The sequence below is a fragment of the Dipodomys merriami genome, unplaced genomic scaffold (genome assembly GCF_024711535.1).
Source record: "Dipodomys merriami isolate MVZ:Mamm:240054 unplaced genomic scaffold, mDipMer1.0.p SCAF_2, whole genome shotgun sequence".
NCBI classification, from domain to species: Eukaryota; Metazoa; Chordata; class Mammalia; order Rodentia; family Heteromyidae; genus Dipodomys; species Dipodomys merriami.
Genome location: NW_027203381.1, coordinates 40,284,987 through 40,310,251, shown reverse-complemented (window position 1 = coordinate 40,310,251; position 25,265 = coordinate 40,284,987). Strand labels below are relative to the sequence as shown.

The 25,265-nt window shown below is 48.6% G+C and overlaps 1 protein-coding gene and 1 long non-coding RNA gene across 5 annotated transcripts in view; one reads left to right on the top strand and one right to left on the bottom strand.

Annotated features, from left to right (window-relative positions):
• Positions 1-326: 326 nt before the first annotated feature.
• LOC138832087 (uncharacterized) lies at positions 327-13,935 on the bottom strand. 4 transcript variants are annotated; one of them, XR_011373502.1, is made up of 5 exons: positions 13,848-13,935; positions 12,634-12,722; positions 5,888-5,961; positions 4,911-5,071; positions 327-577 (listed from the first exon to the last, which is right to left on the bottom strand). It is a non-coding gene; the product is annotated as an uncharacterized lncRNA (long non-coding RNA). The 4 variants fall into 4 exon arrangements; XR_011373501.1 differs by lacking the exon at positions 13,848-13,935 and adding an exon at positions 13,265-13,620; XR_011373503.1 differs by lacking the exon at positions 13,848-13,935 and having other exon boundaries at positions 5,884-5,961; positions 12,634-13,039.
• A 104-nt stretch (positions 13,936-14,039) lies between these two features.
• The window catches only part of Gata6 (GATA binding protein 6), a 31,476-nt gene continuing 20,250 nt past the window's right edge, over positions 14,040-25,265 (top strand). The window contains exons 1-4 of the mRNA XM_070029452.1: positions 14,040-14,126; positions 15,459-16,612; positions 20,761-20,927; positions 24,407-24,532. Of these exons, the coding sequence (XP_069885553.1) occupies positions 15,499-16,612; positions 20,761-20,927; positions 24,407-24,532 (1,407 nt within the window). The 5' untranslated portion in view covers positions 14,040-14,126; positions 15,459-15,498. The remainder of the gene's footprint in view (positions 14,127-15,458; positions 16,613-20,760; positions 20,928-24,406; positions 24,533-25,265) is intronic.

Here is a 25,265-nt window from a genome sequence, read left to right as displayed (position 1 = left end):
ATTGCTGATTTATAACCACTTTGACAAAAAATGAACAAGTCGGGCTAGGAATGTGGCTTGGTGGTAGAGTGCTTGCCTCGCATGCATGATGCCCTGGGTTTGATTCTTCAGTACCACATAAGGAGAAAAGGCAGGAAGTAGTCCTGTGACAGAGTGCTAGTCTTGAGTAAAAGAAGCCCCAGGACCATAGGACCAGCATGTGCATGTACATGCACACATACACACACACACACACACACACACACACACACACACACACACACACACTCACACACACATACACACACACGAAAGAATGAACAACTCTCAACTAACTTGACTAGAAATGTTACTTATTTATTTATTATTTATTTGTTGATTGTAGGGCTTGAAGTCAGGGCCTGGGCACTATCCTTGAGCTCTTTTGCTTAAGGCTAGTGCTCTGCCACTTTAAGCCACAGCTCCACTTCCAGTTTTCTGCTGGTTAATTGGAGATATGAGTCTCACAGTGACTTTTCATCTGGGACTGGCTTTGAACAGTGATCCTCAGATCTCAGCCTCTTGAGTAGTTAGGATTTCAGGTGTGAGCCACTGGTGCCTGGCCAAAAATAAATAAATAAATTTCAAAAAATGAATGAGAGAGAGAGAGGGAGTGGGAGGGAAAGGGTGACATTGTCCAAAAATAAATGAACTTTTTAGCTGACATATAACTGTAACCTCTCTGTACATCACCTGTATGATAACAATACAAAATTAAAAAGAATGAGAGATGCTCAGACATGCAACTCAGAGCAATGAAGACCTTGTGCACATGGGGATTATGTCCTTCCTGGAGTCTGGATGGATGGGTACTAGTGCCCTGGTAAAGAGGAGCTGATTCATGAAGGAGACAGATGTGATGAAACTTCCTGAAGGAAAAGAACCTCAAAGGGGGAGTGGATAGACGGGGGGGGGGGGGGGGGAGCCACAGGTACATGGTGAACTGGCCGAGCTTGAGGCACAGGAGACAGGAGTGATATAAGGAAGGAGGATTGGAAAGAAGATAAGGTAGACTAGTAACTAGAGTCTGAGGAGTGCTAGGTAGGGTTTTCCAATTCCAAGGCTCAGCATGCAAATTCCTGCTTCCTAAGAGGCCTGCAAACGGTCCAGGCAAGACATGGCCAGGCTCTGGTGCAGATAACTGACCAGGATTATAAATGAAAGTAATCAACAACCTCTTGGAATTTGGCCATCAGTTACTGTGCTCAGCAAGAGACCCTGGTACATGAGAATCACTGTCACATGTGTCTTAGTCCATTTTCTGTTGCTATGAGAAGATGCCTGAGACTGGGGTGGCTTATTAAGAACAGAAGGTTATTTGGCTCATGGTTCTGGAGGTTATGAAGTCCAAGTTCATGGTGCTGGTATCTGGGGAGAGTGTGTAGCAAATTTCACATGGTGAGGCAGACTTGGGTTACTTTTCCTCTGCAGTAATGCCATCTAGGGCCCTGCCCTCAAGATCTCATCTGATTCTAATTACCTCTCCACAGTGCCACCTCCAAATCCCATCAGCATTTGAGTCCTGGGAATCTACCCAGTTCTGCTTCTGGCACCCATAGTAGGGTAACAGCATAGTCTCTGCCTCAGAGGAGCTTATGGGAGGAGCTCTATGTATCATCCAGTGCCATTCGTTTCTTGAATCTGTTTGGCAGGCATACTGTGTGCCAGAGCATAGGGAAAGTAGTGAACAGAAGAGGCAAAAGCCCCCTCCCCTGTCTTATCAGGCATCAGTGGCTCAGGCTTGTAATCCCTGATACTCTGGGGGTTAAGATCTGGGGATTGCCATTTGAAGTCCGTTTGGACTGAAAGTTCATGAGACTCTTATCTCCAATTAACGGCCAAAAAGCTGGAAGTAGAGCTGTGATTCAAGTGGTAAGAATGAAAAAGCTCAGAGACAATGTCCAGGCCATAAGTCCAAGCCTCAGTACCAATACCAAAACAAATAAAAATCTATTTGAACTGTGAGCTATAGACAGACAGGGTGAGTTTATAGTCTTAAAAAATTCTCAGTGGGGGCTGGGAAGTTGGCTCAGTGGTAGAGCACTTGCCTTGCATGCCTGAGGCCCTGGGTTCGATTCCTCAGCACCACATAAGCAAAAAGAAAAAAGCCGGAAGTGGCGCTGTGACTCAAGTGGTAGAGCGCTAGCCTTGAGCTGAAGAGCTGAGGAACAGCGCCCAGGCCCAGAGTTCAGGCCCCACGACCGGACCCCAAAAAAAAATCTCAGTGGGAAATATTGATACTCATAGGGCTTTTCCCATGTCTTCCCCCTCCTCTCTCCCCTATCCCTCAGTGCTGGGAATTAGTGGGCTTCAAGCTTGCTAGGCAAATCTACCACTTGAGCCAGGCTTCTATTTATTTTTGAGATGGGCTTTCAAAGTTTTTCTAGGGCTAGCCTCTACCCATGATCATCTTGTCTCTGCTTACTGAATAGCTGGGATTAAAGGAGTGCACCACAGTGCTTCTTTGTGCCTTTGATCACATTTTAACCTCACTTCTTTGAGCCCTGCATGTCTTCCCTTGTCCCCTCATGTCTCTTCCCCTCAAGAAATTCATGCTTTTGGCTGTCAATCATCCCAAGCAGCCTGCCTTTATAATTTAAAAAAAAATGTTGTTGTGGTGGTACTGGGACTTGAACTCAGGGCCAGGACACTGTTCCTTACATTTTTTGCTTAAAGTGACCACTTTATCACTTGAGTCACAGATCTACTTCCAGCTTTTTGCTGGTAAATTGAAGATCAAAGTCTCATGAACTTTCCTGACTGGGCTGGCTCTAAATCAGGATCTTTAGATCTCAGCCTCCTGAGTAGCTAAGATTACAGGCATGAGCTACTATATGAATATTCATTCTTGTGAAAGGATTTGCTAAGGGCATCTATCTGGCAGAAACTGGGCTACACTGCTGGGATTTGAACTTAGACTTCCAGGCTTTGCACTTGCATGCTAGAATCTGAGTGTAGCATCTTGGGCTGAGGTCAGCTTCTGTTGCTGGTTACCAGGCATTAACCAGCTCTTCCACTGCAGCCCCTAGCATGGAAGCATGCCCAGTTCTTGACAGAGAGATGTCTTTGAATGTAAAGGCTGACAGCTTTATTTGTGGATCGACACTGTGGTTTTTGGCTGGATTTTGCTGGGCATCAGCTATGAGGTAGTCTTTTAAAATGGTGTAATATCCATACTGTTTTTGTTGGATAATTGCATGCCTTTAATTTGTGGTATTATAAACAGGGTAGTAATCTGTCTCAAGGGGAGTTATTTGATATCCATTAAGCATGTGTCTTTAGTCACTTCAACAGAGGTGAGTATTACTAGGGTCAGAAAAAAGCAACTCCATGAAATATTCTGACTAGATAGGTAAAAGGGAAAAATAGCTTCTAACAAGGCAATATTGAGGAACATTTGATATTATGATAATTTAGCTTTCTTTAGGAGATAAGTATTAAAGGATTATACCTTTTTTTCCATCTTTCTTGTGCTGGCCCTGAGTCTTGAATTCAGGACCTGGAAACTGTTCCCTAAGCTTTTTTGCTACCACTTTAGCAACATTTCTATTTTGAGCTGTTTGGTAGTTTATTGGAGATGAGTCTCACACAAACTTTCCTGCCAGGCTGGCTTTGAAACTGTGATCCTCAGATCTCAGCCTCCAAACAGCTGAGATTATATATTTGAACTACTGGTGATTTGGCTGTATCTCCTTGACCTTTCTTTGCTCAAGGCTAGCACTCTGCCACTTGAGCCACAGCTCCATTTCCAGCTGTTTTGGTAGCTAATTAGAGATAAGTATCTCATGAGCTTTTTTGCCCAGGCTGGCTTTGGAACCATGATCCTTAGATCTCAGCCTCCTGAGTAGCTAGGATTGCAGGCAAGAGTTCTAGCATCCAGCTTTAATTTATAGCCTTAAGCAGGGATTTTCTCTTTAAAAAGACCTTCTTAAACTGCTAATATGTTTATCTTAATAAGAAAAAAAGTTTTCTTTTAATCTGTAGTGCCAGGGGATTGAAGCCAGTACCTAAAGCTTGTGAATCATGTGTTTTATCACTGAGCTATCCCACAACCTAGCTCAAGATAAATGAAAACACTAGTTCATGTAAAAGAATGACTTCTCTAGTAAATAAGAAATTGGCACATGGTATCCATTCGTATTGAGAATAAGGTTGCCCCGCCTTGATAATTGCCTGTGGTCCAGGTTCTGTAGTTTTGTCGACTTGTATTTAAAAGCAAAGAATAAGTGAAACTTGGACCTTGGGAAATGAATCATTCCTTTTCTTTGCTCTGCTGCTGTTGTATTTAGATTAATGTCTAAGTTTGTGTTTCTACCTGACAGAAGCCCAAGAGCCGGACCAGACATCATACATGGCTGTCCAGGAGCCCTGGGCAGAAGGCATGCAAGCAAGACCCAACTCATTAGTTTGTGATTAATGCTTGTGGAAAGTAATATTTCTGCCATTTTATGGACGAAGCAACTGAGACACCAAGAGGTTAAGGATCCTGTCCTTGATCCTAAGGCTGCTTAGTAGAGTCCAGAAAATCCAGCACTCAAATATATTGTAGAGGATTTTGTACCCCATTCTATCCAGATCTAAGTATTGCAGATTAGCCCTGTGGTTCATTACTGTAACACTAGCTACTCAGGAGGTTAAGATCTGAGAATCAAGATTTGAAGCTAATCTAGGCAGGAAAGTCCATGACACTCTTATCTCCAATTAACCAGGAAAAACCTGGAAGTAGCAGAGCACCAGCCTAGAGTGGAAAAGCTAAGGGGCAGCTCCCAGGTCCTGAGTTCAAACCCCAGTACAAACATATACAGAGGCATACACTCACACACACACAAGTTGCAAGATACATTCTCTCAGCAGCCCACAGTCAGTTAAAAGCAAAGTAAGTGAATGTTTACCATCTCTGTTGAGGAGGAAGAAGGTCCTGTAGTTTGCCCTGGGTAGCAGATTGATGAAGGGCTCACATTCTCTGTCCCTCTGGGTCCCATTCTCTTGGACAGCCAGCTCTGCTGATGCTCAATGGCTTCAGTCCATGAGGATTCAATCAGCCTCCAGCCGCCTAGGGTGGAGGGGGGCAGAAGGACTGTAAATCTGGGGGAGCTACAAGTACTCAGGGTCTTGAACTTTATCAGGTTTGAAAGTGTGATTGTGAAAGTAAAGAGCAGAGGAATGACCGCACTCAGTAAATCAAAGGCAGGAGCAATAGAGGCAATCAGGACTGCCAAAGACCAGAGACTAGGCTCTGGGCAGGAGCTTCTGCTACCCAGGGAAGACTTTCATGTTCCTTCCAGACTTTGTCTTCTGCAAAACAAATCTTTTCTTCTGTCACTGAATCTAAAGAACAGTATTCTTTGTTATATTCCACAGGTTTCTTTTTAAAATATTTATTCAACAATGAATATATAGTATACACATATACACAAATATATATATATGTATGTATGTATGTATGTATATATATATATATATATATATATATATATATATATATATATATATATGTTCCTCAAATCTCAGTCTCCTGAGTAGCCAGGATTACAAACATAAGCCACCAGCACCTAGCTAGATCTTGTTTTAGAAGAAAGAGTCAAAGGAAGAGGAGGAGGAAGAGAGGAAAAAGGATTTAAAAAGTAGAATTTTCTGGGGCTGGGAAGGTGGCTCAGTGGTAGAGTGCTTGCCTTGCTTGCATGAGGCCTTGAGTTTGATTCCTCAGCACCACAGAAGCAGAAAAGGCCGGAAGTGGCGCTGTAGCTCAAGTGGTAGAGCGCTAGCCTTGAGCTGAAGAGCTGAGGGACAGCGCCCAGGCCCAGAGTGCAGACCCCACGACTGACAAAAAAAAAAAAAAAGTAGAATTTTCTGTATCAATAATACTTGCAAGGACTGAGGGCAGGCTCAGTGGTAAACCATTTGCATAGCACTTGTGAGGCTCTGGTCTGTTTCCATTAGTACCTTCCAAAAAGAAAGAAAGAGAGAAAAGTGATTAAAGTGGAGTAAGTCTCCTTCATGCATAGCAATAACAAATTGAAAGATTAAAAAAACATAAGAGTAGTGTAAAGTTAGATGATCAGGTCAATTTAATTGGTTCTTTTTTTTGCCCCTCTCCCATTAAGTGAAGGCTGCCCCTCCTTAATTGGCTGGCTGTGAATTCTCTCCTGTCTACTGGCAGAAAGGAGTTTGTGGAGATGATGACTGCAGGACACTGGGATCTTCCTTGAACAAGGAGAAGCCTCAAGGTTATTATCTCTATCTTGTAGAAGACCCTGGGGTCTGCTGCTGGTATCTTCAAGGGGAACATGAAGGAATGTCTCCTTTTCAAAGGTACCAAATGCAAGTAAAGGTTCCAAGTCTGTCTCCCTCTTCCCCTCTTTCCAACCATAATGCAATAAATAAACTTCTTATTGAGCAGGGCACCAGTGGCTCATACCTGTAATCTTAGCCACACAGGAGCCTAAGATCTGAGGATCATGGTTCCAAGCCAGCCAGGGCAGAAAAGTGTATGGGACCTTTACCTCTAACCAGCAAAAAGCTAGAAGTGAAGCTGTGGCTCAAGTGGTAGAACACCATCCTTGAATGGAAAAAAAAAAGTGGGGTTGGAGGTGTGGCTTGGTTAGTAGAGTACCAGCCAATGAGTGAAAGCTTCAGGTACTGAATTTGAGTCTGGATCTTGAGGAAAACAAAGAAAAGAAAAAGCCAAGCCAAAATTGGGCACCGGTGGCTCACGCCTGTAATCCTAGCTACTCAGGAGGCTGAGATCTGAGGATAACGGTTCAAAGCCAGCCTGGGCAGGAACGTCCTTGAGACTCCTATCTCCAATAAACCACTAGAAAAGCAGAAGTAGCGCTGTGAGCTGAAGAGCACAGGGACAGCGCCCAAGCCCAGAGTTCAAGCCCCACAATCAACCAAAAACAAACCAAACCCAAAAAACAAGCTAGAGTGAAAGATCCAAAAACAAACAAATAAAATGTCCTCTCTCTACTGACACAGAGAGAAGGCATGAAGCCTCCCAAAGACAAATAGATGCTATAGGAAGTTTTTTGTTTGTTTGTTTTGGAAATGCATTTAGCTAATTTTTTTCTCTTAGAAATGCATCTAACTCGAGACAGTTCATCTAACAAACAGATTCGATATAATATGGGCAAGACTATTAGTAGTAACAGCTTACATGTATGGAGTTCTTACTGTGTGCCAAGTACTATTAGCAAATGATATCCAAGAAATATTTTTTCTTTTTTGTTCTGCTGAGTTTTGAACTTGAGGGCCTCACCCTTGCCAAGCGGGTTCTCTACCACTTGAGCCAAGTGCCCAGATCTTTCTGTTTTAGTTTTTTTTTTCCAGATAAGTTCTCTTAAATTGTGTCTGGGACCTGCTTTGATTTCTATCTTCCTTCCTACCCAAGCCTCCAGAGTAAATGGGATTACAAATGTGTAATAGACCCAGTTTGTTGACTGAGATAAGGTCTTTCTTATTAACTTTTTGCCTGGGCTAGCCTTAATTCTTAAGTCTCTCAATCTCTACATCCTGAGTATATGGGATTACAGGCCTGTACCACTAGGTCTGATCCATAAAATCTTTTTCATCTCCCAACAATCCCACAAAGGAGATAATCCCATCATCTCCCGTTACAGATGAGGAAACTGCTGGCATCAGGACTGAAACTCAGGCAAGGTGGCCTAGAGTCACGAGGTGCCATGACTCCCATCTTATCCTGCCCAGGGTAGCGTTGAATTAGAACTGAATACTTCTCTAGAGAAAGTAAAAAGGCTCCTTCCCTGTGGGAAGCTGTCTGTGGGATTTTGCCTAACCGGCTTTGCAGAGGTGCTAACCTTCTAGACTGTAAACACTTCACACACACGGAGCTGCCTTCTGTTTCTTCTCTGTGCACTTAGTACACATGGTACCAGCAAGTGGCAAGATGTGGAGGGCTGCCCCATGGTGCACAATCCCTGGGTCCTCATTCTCTGCATAGTTGCAGCATAGCTGGATGGAGAGGTCATATTTCTGCGGGCCCAATATAGTGTGTTTCAAAATGTCATAGGCACCACTCACCTCCCTGCTTTCATAGACTCCAGGAGGGACGTGAGTAACAGCCTATCTCTCAGAGCCCAGTCTCTTCATTTTTCTAGCTTCCTTCCCTTGAGCAACCCTGGCCTGTGTTTCTTGAGAAAGCAAAAGCAAGCAGTGCTTGTACAGCCAGAGGAGGAAGGTCTCTGAGCTGACACAGATTTGGGACTGTGCTATCTGGACCCTGGCCCAGAATTACCATGTCTCTTTATATCCAGTGATACCAGCAATCCCCCCCCCCCCCCCCCACACACACACCAGGTTCTTCGAGGGCTCTGAAAACCCTCTTTCACCTTCTTAGGAGCAGCGGTGATTCTGTTTCTTCTAATTGTTCCCATCCCCAGAGGCTAGGTTAGAGGTGAAGATTAGATTAAGGTGGATGATTCTGGCTTTACTTGGGGATGCGAAAAGAGGGGTGTCTTGAACTTCCTGTCCTAGCATAAGGTGTCAGACGGTTCTTGGCAGTGCCTTCTGGAATTGAGAGCCCTGTCTCCCAACATTTGCCAAAGAGCAAATGAACAGAGGGCAGAAGCGTGAGACCCACCCACCAAGGGGGACCTGGGGGGGGGGGACGTGTCCACCCGCACCTCTCTCCTCCCCCAGCTTCTTGGTCTATTTCAAAGAGGTAGAAAGGATACTGAATTTCCTGCGGAATAGGCAGGGGAAGAGAAAAACCCTGGCCTTGACTCCCTAGGCCCTTTTGACTAGGAAATCGGGGAAACTGGATTTTCCATCCTCTGATCAGCCCTGTGCAGAGGGAAGATCGCACCCCCCCCCCCATGCCCCCAGGAGCGGGGTCTCCGTCCAGCAGGCAGCCCCAGGTTTGTGTAGTGATGCCAGTCGTAATTAATAATGATAATAAATACCCCCACTTCACCACCGAACCCACGTAGGGGATGACTGAGGGATTGGAGCCATGCCTCCCACCCGCACACGGTTAGTTCGTTCGGGTCCACACCCTTCCACCACAAGGATCCACCACCGCGTTCTGCCAGGGGCTCCAAGGAAGGTCGGGCTCCCGACCCCTGCGAGAAGACAGTGGGGAGCCCTGTGGCCTTCGGTGGAACCGCGGGGAGGGAAGGGGGCTGGCGTGTGTGTGGGGAATGGTTGTGCTTAGTTTACTACCTAGTATTAGAAAACAATCCAAAGGCCCCTCTGGCCTTGATTGAGTGGGCTGGCGGCCGCCTGGCCAAGTGCAGGCCTGGCACGTTTGTCTCTGAGCTCAGACCTGGAGTGACACAGCTCCCGGGGACCCCCAATGTCCACTCCCCCTCCCCCCTCCCCAAAGCAGGGAAGGCCGGGACCTTGACGGGTCCCCAATTGTGTTTTCAGGGTCCCCTCACCCCCAGCTTGAGGGAGATTCCCAGGAGCCGCTGCAGGCGGCCTCGGGATGTGGGGGCGCAGGCCTGGGGAGGGGGGGAAGGCCGGGGAGGAGGGAGGCCGGGGGGGAGGGAGGCCGGGGAGGAGGGAGGCCGGCGCCGGCGGGGAATGTCTTTATCGGGATTAGAGAGCCGCCAGGCTGCTCGTTCGCTTCTCCAAGTGATGCCTGAAAAGACACCTTCCGATCTATCCACAGGCATCTCGGCCCTTAATTGCTCGATTTATTTGGTTTAAAGCGGCCGTGGGAGACGCGGGGAGGGGAAACCTTTCGTCGGTCAATGGGTGGCCCAGATAACAAGCTTCAAGGAGAGAGAGGAAAGAAGAATGGGGGGGGGGAAAGGTGGCTAATGGATGAGGGTGGGCTGGGGGCGCCCCGCGTGGCCGCCCCGATTCACCCGCAGCGGACGCGGTGCGTGAAGTCTCCCAAACAACGCGCCCGGCGAGGCCCCCGCGGTGACCTTTCGTGCGGTGCGGGAGGCTGCGGGGCCGCCCCGGGCCATCTCGCGCTCCCGCCAACACCTGACTTTTCTAGAGCCGTGTTTTTGCTCTTCTGAGAATTAAAAATGGAAAGGGAGGAGGGGAAGGAAAGACAGGAAAGGAAAACAGAAAAGGCGGGAGAGAAGGAAAGGAGGAATGAAGGGGAAAGGAAGGAAAAAGAAAAAGGAAGAAAAAGAAAAGGAGGAAGGAAGGAAGGAAGGAAGGAAGGTTCAGGCCGGCGAGTCAGCATTCTGGTTGCTCGCATTGGCTGCGCGGGGGAACGCGTCTCCCAGACCCCACTCTTGAGCTGGGACCTTTGGAGTGACTTGGAGACTCCAAAGCAACCTCGTGTCCTTGGGTAAAAGAGACTTCGAGACAGGAAGAAATATGGTATAAGGGAGAAGGCCTCATAAATCTGTTCTTTAAAGCAACGTTCGAAACTTACAACTACGTTTTACGCCAGAAATGGTTCCTTGGGAAACGACGGTGACAATACAATGCTGTTCGGTTGCGGGGTGGGGACGTGGGGGTAAAGGTGTGCGGTGACTGGCGTTTGTGCGCCTCCGGAAGCGCCCACCGCACCGAGTTCCCCGGTACCCCTTCCGTTTGGACAGCGGAGCCCCCGCCCCTCGCCCAATTGGCTGCTGGGTCCCGGCTGGATTCGAATCGTGGGGTGGTGCGGACCAAATCAATCAGCCCTGGGGACAGGCCGCGCCCCGGAACCACCCTCTGCGAGGGTGAGGGGGGACAGCGCCTTCTGTGGGACCGCTCCCCGGGTCTCAATAAATCCAGAGAAAAAAGGTTTCGTTCAAGATTAGCCATTCCCAGAAGAGGAGCGGGACGGGGAGCGGGGTCAGGGGTGTGTGTGTGTGTGAAAAGGACATGAAAACAAAGAGAATTGAAAGAAGAAAAAAGAAAACACAAAGGGGAAAAAAGTAGGGAGATCCTAAGAGCCTGTCTGCCCTGATCTCGATGGGGGGGTGTTCTAATCCAGCTCTGTTTTCCCCCTAGTTTGGGGGGTGTCTCTCTCCTTAGCACCCCAGACCTGCTAGCTTGTGAGCCAGCCAAGAGCGCAGAGGAAGCGCAGGGCCTAGGGACCAGGGGGGTGTTTTAAACAACAACAACAACAACTTGCCGCTGTCTCTTGGGGGTGTCGGCCCCCCCAGGCCAGAGTCCACGAGTCGGACCCAAGCAGATCGGAGGCATAGGCAGCCTGATTTCTGTTCTAATTAAAGGTACATGTGAAACAGTTTTGTTTTATTCTAACTTAGCTAACAAGAACAACGTTTCTCCATCGCCACATTTAGTGGGGACAAAAAAACAATCTAAAAATAAATATAAAATAGAAAGTACAATGTGTGGCACTGGACAGGGGCGTTGACCTATTTCGTTTTGGGGCACTGTCACAGTGAGTTGAGAGTCTGCAGGGTAAAATGAGGGGGTCCCTTGCCCAACCCATAGAGCCCGAGTGCTGTCGACCCAGTCGCTCACCTCTGTCCCAGCGGCGCTAGGGTCAGTGGGCCCTGGCAAAGCGACTGTCCAGCGTCGAGAAAGGCAGGCCAGTGCGGGCGAGGGGTTGACTCAGGAAAGTCACTCGTACACCCTCGTATTTGAAAAAAATATTACACACACACACACACACACACACACACCCGCAGGACTGAAAGCAAGCTCCCGCCGGGGCTCGATCTTCCAAGGGCTGAAGTTTAAAGGCCGAACACAGCCTGGACACACACTTAATCAGCGTTATTTATTATTCTTATTTTTAATTCCTCTAGCGAATACAAACTTCTAATTTTTTTCTTTTTTGTAGCAAAATCAAGAAACATTTCCAACCAACTGGACTGAAAGAAAAGGAAATACACACAACCCAGAACGTGACTGCTTACGAATGAGCTTGGGGAATTCAGTCCACTTAACAATGTGGCCATAATTTACCAAATCACCCCCTTCCCCACCCTCCCCAAAATAAGCAAGACATTTGAAGTCAGGGTGGGAATTGCAGGGCGGGCCAACTGCAGCTACCTCTTCTGGTTGTGGCATTTCGATCGAGCGAACCCAGGTTAAAATTTAAAACCTCTGGATCCGGCTCCAGTCTCTAGTGTCTCCATTCCAGAGTTTTCCTCCTTTCAGCCTTTCGGGAAAATGCAGCGTAGAAGTTGAGAGTCCCCCGCAGTGGTTGGGGGGTGGGGGAGGAAGGGTGAAAAGGGGAATGTGATACTAAAAAAAAAATGACTAAATTGGACGAGCACGGTTTATGGACCCATTCAGTAGCAATTTAAAATTCAGAAGTGTTTAACAGCAATTTACAACGAAGTACGAAAAAGAAAAAAAATTCCTGCCAAGTTCCTGAATTCCGTTCCCCCCTCCCCGGCAAGGCCAAGCCTTCTCCCCTCGGGGGCTCCCCTTCTTGCCTGGGGGGCGACCCTCCCGGCTGGATTGCCAGTTAACACACCTTTGCCACGAGGTCTCTCTTCCCTGGAAATCAGTTTACAATGTAGCCACCCTTCCTTGTTCAGATCTGTTTAGGTCCTTCTCCCTAATCCATCTAGAAAGACACACACATACATCAACACCCCCCCCCCAACACACACACACACACACACACACACACACACACATTTAAAAAAAGTAGCAAAAACAAGAGTAGCAAATGCTTTCAGGAAGACGGGTGTTTAGAACCCTCAATTGACTTCGATTTACCTGGGGAAGAAAAGTGTTACAATCCAATTTCAAAGCTAGCTCTTCCTGTCCTAGTGAAATCTTCTCTGGGCAGCCTTCTGGGTTCACGCCTGTCGGAAGAAATCCTTTTTGTGAGCGAAAGGGAGCGAGACAATATATCACAGCTCCTGTGGCGGACGAGCCGCGCGCGCCTCTCTGCTGACAGATCGGCGCTGATAACCCGGCGATGTTCATTTCCAGTGCCTTGGCCCGCTGTAGACCGTATCAGTTTGTACACAGTTGTGCTCATCGTTTGGAGAGAGAAGAGGGGTGTGTGCGGGAGAGTGGGGGTTGGGACACGGTCTTTCGCGCTGGGTCGGGGAAAGGAACCCCCTTCCCTCCGCTTTCCAAGGTCTTAACCTGCAGTGGAGGCAAAGCAAAGCTCAATCGCAAACCACAAAACTCCCGACCTGTCCCGGGACAGAAGTTCATTCCCGGGGCCGCGGCCATGGGCGCACCTCGGAGGACCCCCAGTTTTAATGACCTCAAAGGTTTGCTGGGGCGTGTCATCGTGAACTTTCCTCAAACTGCCCAGGAATTTAGTATGTATTTAAAGATCAGGAGAGAGTTAAGGCGGCGGGGAGGGGGGGGGGACGGGGAAGGGGGCTCTTACTTTGATAGTAGGAACCCCGATCCCCGGACTGGCCCCGTGACCCGAGCCCTTAGGGTCCCGAGACAGGGTTCCGTAAAGTTTAAGGTCGGGTACGTCCAACTTCGAAGCCAAGAACTCATTGAACCTGGAGGGAAGAATGGGGAAGGGCAACCGGGCCAGGCACTTTTCCTCTACATTTTGGGGGCGCCCCCCTTTCCGCAACCGCGCCCCAGCTTCTCTCCCTCCCCGTGTGTGTGTGTGTGTGTGTGTGTGTGTGTGTGTGTGTGCGCGCGCGCGCGTGTGCGCAACTGGGGGCGCGAGAGCGAGCCCCGCAGCTGGGGTGGGTGTGGGCGTCCTGTCGCCTTCGTCCCTCCCCGGAACGTCCCCGAGTTGGACGTTTCACACACACCCCCCGCCCCGGGTGGATTCGATCCCACACCCCGCACGGAGCTAGCCGCGGGGCCCACGCCCGCAGGCAGCGCGGCCGCTCATTGTCTGCTCTGGCGACGCGCTCCCCTCCCCCGCCAGTCCCCTCCCCACCCTCTTTTCTCTCCTCCCCTCGCTCCCTCCTCCTTCCCCCCCTCCTCCTCCACCTCCTCTTCACCTCCGCGCCCAGCTGCTGGCTCCGCGCAGTTCCGACCCACAGCCTGGCACCCTTCGGCGAGCGCTGTTTGTTTAGGGCTCGGTGAGTCCAATCAGGAGCGCAGGCTGCAGTTTTCCGGCAGGGCAGTAAGAGGCGCCTCCTCTCTCCTTTTTATTCACCAGCCGTGAAGCGCAGACCCCGGACTCGCGCTCTCCCGCCCGGCGCCCGCGGCCTCTCTCCGCGCCCGGGAGCGCCCAGCCCTCCGCCACGGCCCTTCACCACGCACAGCGCTCGCCCCAGGTTTGCCTGCGATTTTTTTTTCCTCCTTCCTCCTCCTTTGCCCTCTCCACCTCCCCCCCCCTCCCCAGCACTCCTAACCCGTCCCGGGCCCCTCGGCCTCCGGCTTTCCCGCCCGCTCCCGGCCGCGGCCGGCTTGGAGGGTGTCTCTCCCCTTGCTTGTCCGGGATCGCTGCCGCGGCTCCCGGCTCCCCGGGAGACCCGACTGGCGGTGCCTCGTCCACTCCCCGAAGTGCTTATCTGCGCACGGCCTTATCTCTGAGTTATCTCGGCGTCCAGGGGCGGGAGCCGATCGTCGGGCCGCCCGAGCAACTTCTTCCTCGCTCTCCGGCCCCCCGGTCTGTGTGTGTGTGTGGGGGGGCATTCATTTGAGCGTGGTTATCTCCGCTGAACCGGGGCGAGCTCGACAAGCCACCCCCCGAAAGGGGCCCGGTCCGCTGCCTTTGGCTGCCTCCCCACCCCCTCCAAGTTTCCCTGTCATTCTTCCTGCTCTCCCCTTTGGGGTGGCTTCACGCCCCCCCCAACCTCTGGCATTTCCCCCCCCCCCCCACTGGCTTTGCGCTCCGCTCCACCCCGCTACGTCGGATTCCGGAACGGTCGGGCCTTTCTGCGGCTGCGGATGACCGCGGGGTGCGCCGGGTGGCCCGGCCGACGCGCGCCGGTGCCGTACCGACCCGGCCCGTGGCTTAGGTGCGCGTCCCGCGGCCGAGCCACCGGGGAGGGAGACTCCGGCCCCTGCCGGCTTCCCTCGCCAATTCTATTCAGAGCTGCCATCTCTGTTCCCCCCACCCCACCCCCGACACCCCACTTTCCTAGGGCTGGGCAGCATGATCTCTGGGGCTCGCATTCCAGCTGCTTACGCCCCGTCCGGAAAGCTTTGGGGAAACGATTTTGTATTTTTTAATGAAAAGCTGAGGTTTCGTTTTCGGGGACAGGTTAAAGTCTTCCTCGATCGCGATTCCCACGCCGGGGGGGGGGGGAGGCCATCCCCGCACGCAGCCCGTGCTCCGGGAGAGGGGGGTCCCCGCGGGGGCGGGGCAGCGTGCGATGGGGCCCCGCAGGGGGCTGCTCACTCCCCTTTGTGTAACCGGGGCGCCCTGGGGCAGCCTCGCCGCCGCCCCTGGGACCTGCGGAGGAAGGATGCTGTCGAGGGGGTGGGTCGGGAAAGGGCGCGGGAACCTGAGCTGCGCGGACTGGCGAGGGCGCGGGGAGGGGAGGGGAAGGAGGAGGTGTCCCGATCCTTCGAGGGACCCGATCGCCGGCTTGCTTGATGGGACCCCATTCTCCCCATCTTAAAAGGTCTCCGTTTCCCCTCCCAACCCCACTGTTTCTCAGGAGCTAGAAGTCAGTTTACCGCAGCAGCCCGGGACGGTGGATGGCCTTGACTGACGGCGGCTGGTGTCTGCCGAAGCGCTTCGGGACCACGGTTGCGGACGCCAGCGACTCGGGGCCCTTTCCTGCGCGGGAGCCCTCCACGCCACCTTCCCCCATCTCCTCGTCGTCGTCTCCCTGCTCCCGGGGCGCCGAGCGCGGGCCCTGCGCCGCCGGCCTCTGCAGGACGCCGCAGGACGACGGCGAGGCGGTGGCGGGACCCCCGGCCCGCTCGCTGCTGCTCAGCCCCTACGCGTCGCATCCCTTCGGGGCGGCGCACGGACCTGCGGCGCCCGGGGTCGCGGGCCCCGGGAGCGCTCTGTCGAGCTGGGAGGACCTATTGCTCTTCACTGACATCGACCAGGCCGCCACCGCCAGCAAGTTGCTGTGGTCCAGCCGGGGCGCCAAGCTGAGTCCCTTCGCCCCGGAGCAGCCCGAGGAGATGTACCAGACCCTCGCCGCCCTCTCCAGCCAGGGCCCAGCCGCGTACGACGGCGCGCCCAGCGGCTTCGTGCACTCCGCGGCCGCCGCAGCTGCGGCTGCAGCGGCCGCCAGCTCCCCAGTCTACGTGCCCACCACCCGCGTGGGTTCCATGCTGCCCGGCCTGCCCTACCTGCAGGGGGCAGGCGGCGCGCCCACCAACCACGCGGGGGGCGCGGCCTCGCACCCCGGTTGGCCCCAGGCCTCGGCTGACAGTCCCCCGTACGGCGGCGGCGGAGGCGGCGCGGCGGGCGGCGGGGCCGCGGGGCCTGGCGGAGCCGGGTCGGCCGCGGCGCACGCGTCGGCGCGCTTTCCCTACTCGCCCAGCCCGCCCATGGCCAACGGCGGGGCGCGGGAGCCCGGGGGCTACGCGGCGGCGGGCAGCGGCGGCGCGGGCAGCGGCGGCAGCCTAGCGGCCATGGGCGGCCGGGAGCACCAGTACAGCTCGCTGTCGGCGGCGCGGCCGTTGAACGGGACGTACCACCATCACCATCACCACCACTCGAGTCCTTACTCGCCTTACATGGGTGCGCCTCTGACGCCGGCCTGGCCCACAGGACCCTTCGAAACCCCGGTGCTGCACAGCCTCCAGAGCCGCGCCGGAGCCCCGCTCCCGGTGCCTCGGGGTCCCAGCGCAGGTAAGAGTCGCGCCGCAGGGTGGAGATGCGGGCCTGAAAGTGTAGGGTGGTGCAGGGGGCTGTGGAATAGCCGATCAACTGCGGGCGACGTTCTCTGGCTTTCCATGATGGATTTGGGGGGGGGGGGTTCCAGTGGCAAGATGGCTAGGGGCTGATGGCATTGATGCGGGTGATGGTCTCGTGCGAACTGTCTCAGGTTACTGTCCAGACCAGAGTGAGTTGGGGGAAGGTGGGTGGGGTGGGTGCGGGGACTTGATGAACATTGACTCAGGAGGGCAACTGGGAAAAGGTGAGGTTGCTGTCAGGGGCCTGAGCTCAATCACAGGCCCAGGTACAGAGGAGTAGAAAAGTGAGATTGCTCTTGGCTAAGTTTGGAGCACGTGATCCAGCCTCTTTACCCCCCCCCCCCCAGGTGCGCTCACGTGCACTCACGAGCTCATCCAGTTTCACTCTCCAGGCATGAGTGGTGTGTTGTCTTGGAGGTACAGGACAGTCTGAGACTTAGGGATCCAGTTGTCTCTCCTCAAGGGAGAAATGGAAAGGAAAGATGAAAGAAAGGCATTTAGATTTGCAAGTTGAGTGAACTTAGCCCCAAGGACAGCTGGCGTTGGCGGGCTTTGGGCTTGGCATCAGCTAGCAGAGGTCATCTCGTGGCCGGGTCTGGGGGTTGTGCACATTAGGCGCCCTCCCTGCTTTAGCCCAGTTTAATTCTGGTGTCCGCTGGGAAGACAAAATGGTCAAGTATTGGAAAAAAAAAAAACACCTTATTTTGGAAAGTGCTTGGTTCTGCTGTGAGGGGAGGGTGTGCTTCAGAATTGAGTGCATTCACAGGTTTCTCCCCCCTCTTGATAGTTCACCCATTAGGCGGCTTTTCCTAAGGAAAAACAAAATTTTTGGTGTTTTGAGGGAGTTGAAAGAGATTCACAGAAATGGCTGAGAAAGAAGGGACACACTGATTGGTCCTACTGGGTTTTCTGGTATCCTAAATACAGGATACTAGATCCTACTGATCTAGATGCTGGTACTAATCTAGATAACATTTAGAGACAATGAGTCCATTAGGTTAGACGAGTTAAGTGAGATATGTTGAGGAAAGCACTGGAAGTCCCAGTGGCCCCAAAGTGAGGAAAGTGATTTAACACAGGGAGAAGGCCACTGACTGGAGAATGCTTCCTTACTTCACTTCTTCAAAGGTCTCTAAGCCTTGCCACTCTGATTTCCTTCCATCTGAGCCCTCTCTGGGGTGTATCTTCATCTTCTTGCCTGAGGCAAGGAGAGGAGACTCAACTGTGGCTGAACGCAGTTAGGGCAGGGTGAGGCTTGAGCAAAGGGGGTTGTTACCTTTCTTACTTACTTTCTTATTACTTAGGGACCTTTCTTCTTACTTAGGATTCTCCAGGCTGGGAGAGAGACTAGGAATCTTAAGCAGAGAAGTCGTTGGTGTGTGACTTGTATCAGTTTGGGGGTCCTGTGGGAAATGTCAAAAGGCTATGTTGTGTGTGTGTGTAGGATGTAGCTTGCTTGACTTTGAAATTCTAGCCCATAGGTTTGAAGCTTGTCTCAGGATGGTAAGCTAGTACAAAGATAGAATCAAGTCTACAAATGATCATAGAAATTGTTAGAGGAATACTTACGGAGAGGATGAGGGCAGGTCGAAGTTGGTTTTTGCTTTAAATTTATTAATTTAAATGTATTGATTTTTATTCATTAGTAAATTGATAAAAATAAATTTATTCTTTGGCTCATTATTTTCACCATCTGAGCGTAACACGCACAAGTCGTAGAGTCGAAGTTAACAAAAAGTAGGGCATGTGGTGAAGGGACAAATTTTGCATAGCCAGTTCAGAAATCATAATGACAAACCAGTATTTGGGGTAAGAGCTCAAGGGACTCATAAACAGGAGTTGTACTGACAGCTTCTAGCTACATCTTTTTTCATTGTCCTTTAATTTTTTTGTTTATAAAATGGATGCACAAGTCCATTTCTTTTTGGACAATGTCACCCCCTTCCCTCATTCTCTATAATATTTTTTTTAGCAAACATTTTTTTGGAGGCAAATTAATTGGTGTGAGCAAACACAGGAACTGAATCTCAAATGCAGTGCTTTACTAACCCCTTCATTAAGGCTTCTGGAAGTGAATTTTCTGACCCTGTCCTTGACTGCTGGTGGATGGGGTGGGGTGGGCTAGCCCTGAAAAAGTCCTGGTCTTCATAGCCCCTCATTCTCTGGCCTTATGCCCACCTAAGCATGCTCCATTCGATGGCCTTCTAGGACCCCTGGATGGAATTTGTCACTCCCCAGAGACACCCAATTAACCACTTAGAACAGTAGATGTGTGCAGCCATCACCATCAAATTTAGTCATTTTTATAAAACACTTTAGTCATTTTTCATTTGAGTTAGATTTGGTGCTGCTTGACAAGCATGCTGAGAGATTGAAAAAGAGTAAGAATTTTTATTTTGTAAAAACAAGGTTTCCTAGATTTTATTCATTCACAGTGGACTTAAATTTTGCCTTTGGGGTTTCAAACGTCTATGGAGTTTCTGTGTGGGGCATTCACTCCTTCTCCCTGGAGCCTGGCTTTATTCATCCGCCAGCGCCAGCGGTTAAGGAGGCTCTGGAGGCCAGGCGCAGGGCAGGGATTTCCAGGGAATGCCCCACTCCCTGAGCACAGGGGCTCGGATAGGTAACATTTTAAAAGTCAACAACAAAGACAAATACCTTGTTTAACTTCGATGTCCTTGAAGTCCTGTGCATTTTACCGTGGTCAATAGTAGGTTTTAGGGCAGAGAAGAATAAATCTTTTGTCAAGTGTTATAAGTTGCATTATCCCCATGACAACTTTGAACCCAGCCTGGGTAGGATGCTAGTTTCTTTTAAACCAATAAATAGATAAATAAATAAAACAATCCCCTCAGGGACTAGGAAGCACACGTTCTTTTAGCAGGGAGACTGTTTCTAGGGAACTAAAGCATTTTAATGCTGATTGTATTTAAATCTCTTTACCGCGCTATTGATGGTAGACACAAACTATTAAGGGGGGGGGATTGGAAAGAATAGAAAGGTTTGGGTCACACTTAATGTACAAGTAAAGCCTAAGGTGTGATGTTTATTTACTTTAAAATATGGCTCTTAAGTATTTAAGAAAGCTAAATTAGAATATTTAGATACTCTAACAGAAAGAGCACTGAACAGACATTCCCCGCTCCCCAAGTCTGGTTAATAAGTACTTATATCATTTGAGAGAATATATTTATTTTATATTTAACCTTGAGGGGAAATAATTGTAAGGCTTACTCTTAGTTTTTTTTTTAATGAGCAGAGTAGTTGTGAATTTCTAAAAACTAAATAATTAGAAAAGTGTCAGCTAAATACACCTAAAGTCAAAGAATAAATTAGAATTTTTGTATCAAAAGTTGAAGATGGCTTTATTTATTTTTAGACAGATCTTGGTAATTTCATTAATCTGTAAAACATCGACATTTGGTCAGGAAACTTTGCAGATTAGAAATCGGAATATTTTTTAGTGTTCCATCCTTGCAGCGTGCAAACAAAATCTGTTTAAGCTGTTAAGCGGGTTTTTTTTTCCTTAAGAAAAATAATATGATTTTTCTCTTTCTCCTTGCTAGTTAAGTGTCCACAGAACCGTAATTTTAGTTTATCAGTTGTCGGGGGTGGTGGTGGTGGTGTTTGTTGTATTAGAAAGTTGCATAAGAAGAAGGAAAGAAACTTCTCTAAAACGACGTGATAAGAGTTTGTAACAGGGCGTCGTGTGTATCCGGGGGGGACTTCTGTGGGTGGCAGCGGGGGGTCGGTAGTCAGTGTTAATAATACCCTGCGCCTTGTGCGGCTTTGGCAAGTGGTAGATGGTAATTAGGGTGGAAGGGCCGGGGACGGAGCTGACCTTCCCAGAGCTCACCTGAGACTCCGAGGGGCTCTCCAGCCCTGCCCCCGGCTCTCCAGGGCGTGCCACCGGGGTACCCAGGGGGTGCAGGAGTGTGAGCCAAATGGTGGAGCGCCGTCCCGAGGGGCCAGGGCAAGGACCCCCGGGGACTCAGGTCCAGCCCTGCCTGCGGGAGGTTCCGGGATCCATTCCTGTTTCCGCATCCCGGCCTCACCCTGTCTGCCGCCCCTTTGCCAACACAGACCTGCTGGACGACCTGCCCGAGAGCCGCGAGTGCGTGAACTGCGGCTCCATCCAGACGCCGCTGTGGCGGCGGGACGGCACCGGCCACTACCTGTGTAACGCCTGCGGGCTCTACAGCAAGATGAACGGCCTTAGCCGGCCCCTCATCAAGCCGCAGAAGCGCGTGGTAAGTGTGCTCGCCGTCCTCGGGGCACAGGTGCGGGCACGGCCAAGATCCCCCGTCCCAGCCACGGAGCACCGAGACGGCATGGCCGGCCACAGCCGCTGCGCGTCTCCCCAAACTAGACGCACACGCACGGGTCTTATGAAGGGACCCAAAAGGAAGGAGTAGGCGTAGCGGCTGTTCAAGTGCCAGATCTCTATTTTATGTACCTTTAGATGTGTTTGGCCTGTGCACTGAAATCATCCCGGAAGGATGCACAAGCTCTTTGGAACGAAGGAACCAGGGTCATTCGGAAATCTCCATTGGCTAATGGAATATTGTGGGTGCGCCCCCTTCTTCCCTCTCCCCCCACAGCCTCGCCCGGACTCCCTTTTGCTCCTTTCTCTCTCTGGATGGACTTCTCCATCCCTTATTTATCCTCAGAGAGAAACAAGGTTTTAGCCCCCAAACGCCAGTGTCTGGTGAAAATGAATGTGTTTTAACCTCGATTGTTTTGAAATCTGTTGAGTTCAGAGAACCACAGATCTTGAGAAAAATGGAGTCTGTATGGTTTCACATCAAGGACATTGACCCATTCCAAACACATTTTGCCATGGTTTTTAAGTAGGGAAGTTGTGATTTTCTTCAGGGATTATTTTGCGCAATCATTGCAAGATGGGGTATCTGCCACTGTAGGGACCCCACTCTTAGGCTAACATTTGTTTAGTCAAAATACTCATACTCTACATACCTTTTAATGCAAAAGGTTTTTCCAGTTAGATGCCAGACATCTTAAGTATTCAAGTAATTTATTTGTTTCACTCCAATTAGCAGAACAAATGCAACACACATAATTGTGTTAAGTAGATTAAAGTGAAATAATTGCATCACAATGTAAGTCTGACACCTTAAAGAGAAGCAATTCGTTTTATGGTTGTTTTGTTTTTAATGCATTTAAAACAAGGAGAGGCTGAGATTAACTTAATGGGTGTTTGTGCCTTAAACTTGTTAGACTCTCCCACAGCTTTGATTGAATTTTCTTTAAAAGATATCCTTACCCAACAGTGTGTGACTCCCTGTGGTTTTCGTTATTCTTTTTCTTTCTTTGAGACCCAGCCTGGTTTAGTAGCTGCCTCAGGTTGGCCTTGAACTCTTGAATATTTCTTTACTTGGGGAAGGGCAGCAGGGATGCTCACCACGACCAACTGTTTTTCATTATTCTTATATGCATCATATTAAAAAAGAGTAGTTAGAAAATATATATCCCAAGGGAGTTTCTTGTTTTCATGAAGCAGACAATGCTTGAACAATGGAATTATTATTTTTGAAAGGCACTTTGAGTGGAGTGCTGAGATTTGAAAGGTAACATTTTTCCTCCCTACGGAGCAAAAATGTAGTGTAATAGTAGCAATTTGGGTTCTTGTTGAATTATAAATAAGGTTTACTCACATTTATATTTAGATCCTGCACTTATTTTGTGCATTTACCAGTGAAAATAATCCTTAGTATCAAGAAAGCCTTTTTTCCCCCCACATTTCTGAATCCATTAGTTCTGTTTGTGTGGCAGGTGTCTTGGCTATAACCAAGGTCAGCCAGTGTGCTTTGTAAATGAGTTATAAATTGTACCCATAGTAGGGTGTGTCACTAACAATTAGTTCTCCTTGTGGGCTTCTTATTTATGGTTTTGATGGATCTGGCTTAGTTTTCAGAAACAATATTGAACTGGAGTTTGTTTAGCCAGCAGTACAGAACCAATTTGGACTTGCAATCCATTGCAAATTAAGAGCTTTATGGTGTAACTTGAATTCCTTGTCAGTGAGGAATATAACTGAGATCACTTGTTGCAGGCAACTTTTATAACCCGTTCACCTTCATTTCACATGTTTATGAGCACTGGCTTCACTTATGATCCGAAGTTGACAGTCATAAAGTTCTTTGTTATAATGGCAACTTCTGATAACAAGTTTGCTTCACATTGGCTTCAAATTCCACTGGAAACTGTCATAAATGTCCCGTTTATAAAACGAATCTGACTGTCTCTCCTAGACTGGTTTAATATTAATGGAGACAAAGTAGTGCTTGCCTACAAAATTAATATCTTTTAGCCACAGAAAAGGGGAGGGAAAGGGAAAGCCTTGATCAAGTGTAAAATTTTGTTAATTCTTTAAGTAGTCATTTTAGCAAAGCAATTCCTTAAACAGTTCACCTATTAGCCAAACATATTCATTTCTAACATATTATAAGCAGTTGAGTGCTAAGTTAGTTAGTGCCCAACTTCTCAGAAATGCTGTGTTAACATCTAAAGAATGGTGCTAACTGGGTGTGAACTGTAAATGCAAAACTCAAATTTCACCATTTAGATTTTCATCAAATCATTTGGAAATCTCTGTCCTGATCATCAAATAGCCAATGTATGCCCTGTTTATATTTTTCTCCATTTTTAATCATTTCATTTCTTAAATATATCTGCATTTTATAACTTAAAATTTGCTTTGACCTCTGATTTTTCCTAATAGTTTTGTTTTTAACTGGTCATGAAAATATTTTTAAGTAAAAAAGAAATTTAAATTTAAAAAGAAATGTTATGCCATTTTGAGGAAGAAATTACTGTCTTAAAAGTTCAGGTGCAATGATTTAAAGGATATGTTATGGGTATAAAAGGAAGACAGAAATGAAATATTATTGAACAAAGTAACCTGTCCCCAGAATTCCAGCTAATCATTGGTATGGAGAAAAGTTGATATATCATACTGACAGGGCAAATAAAATAATCAGTATTGCTGTTGTATGAGGCCGTGCTAGCTAGTGTAGAAGACATTTGCTTGTATTCTTTGTAAAACAACTCCACGCAGCAGACACTCGGAATGATAGTTGTGGTCCATCTTTCTGGAAATTTGTGCTCTTTTGTTGCTGCTCATTTTCACAAGCCCTTAAGGTTTCTGGGTTATTTTTCCCACACATATCTGAGAAAAAGACTTGGTTATTTATCTGCAGTTTTCAGGTGGAGGGAGAGCGTTTGAAGTCACGTGCCACATTGATGTTGTGTGACTATCTCATGACTCCTTCATGTCAGTGAACAGGGGAACAGATTAGAGAGATGCTTATGTTCCTGTTGTGTTCTTACTTCTGCTATGTTTCAGGATGTAACTATGTGTCCAGATTTTAGGAAATCTTAAAATTTTCCCTAAAAATGTAAGAGCAGTAACTGCGAATCTAAAGAAACAAACATGTTGCCTCTAGAGCATTCTATATTCTACAGTAACAGGCTAGAGATGTAAATCAAATGTGTGGGATTTAGAATATGATGAGGTCCCCCAGAAGTTTCTGGGCCCAGGAAAATCAGCCTAATTAGACTTCAGATGTTTTTCTCAAGGGACGTTTTATTCATAAGAAGTGAGCAATGTGTTTTGTTGAGGGTGGGGACATCTCTTAGCATGTATGTGTGTAGCATATAAAAATCACCAAAACCTGCATAACAATAATTTACTTACGGATTTTCCTAGCCTTCATCACGGCGGCTTGGATTGTCTTGTGCCAACTGTCATACCACGACCACCACCTTGTGGCGCAGAAATGCAGAGGGTGAACCCGTGTGCAACGCTTGTGGACTGTACATGAAACTCCATGGGGTGCGTCTCTTACTCTCCTCATGAATGTTCTACTCATGAATGTAACGTACATGTTTAGGATCTGGCTGGTACAATTTCTGTTATAAATTCAACCAGCAAATGCCCAGCATATGGAAGTGAAGAACTAGAAGATGGTATATTATTTTATTCAATTGAAGATGTTCTTCATATACAAAATGGTTATGAATCAGTAATAAACACAACTGTTGACTGGGGAAACTATCACAAATGCCCTGTTAACAGACTGTTAAAACACATTTCAGTTTCAGAAGTGTGGAAATGAGCACCTTGCAATTGATAACATAGTAATACTCATTAAAAAAAAAAAGTTTAAAGACAAACTAGAAAATGTACTTAACTACTATAGATCTTAAAGTTTTTTTTGAATACTGGTTTATTTGTACAAAGGAGACATTGGATAGTTTTAATTAAAAAATTCTGTGCCTCATTATGAAAGATTGCACAAAATATTATCAACATCTAAATCTTATGAGAAGAGGGGGCTCTAGGAAGAATACATCTCTTTGGACTAAAGATATTCATCCAGCAACAATCAGCCACCCAGTAAATATTTATTTCAAACAGTGAGCCTTAAGTGAAAAAAAATTCTCTCTGGGGAAATCATTCCATTTTGAAGGAATCTCTACATTGGATGGGAAAATGTATATACACTCTTTGTATATGTGAATCTATTAAGTATATATAGAAATTGGCCTAAAATTTATGTCCAGTT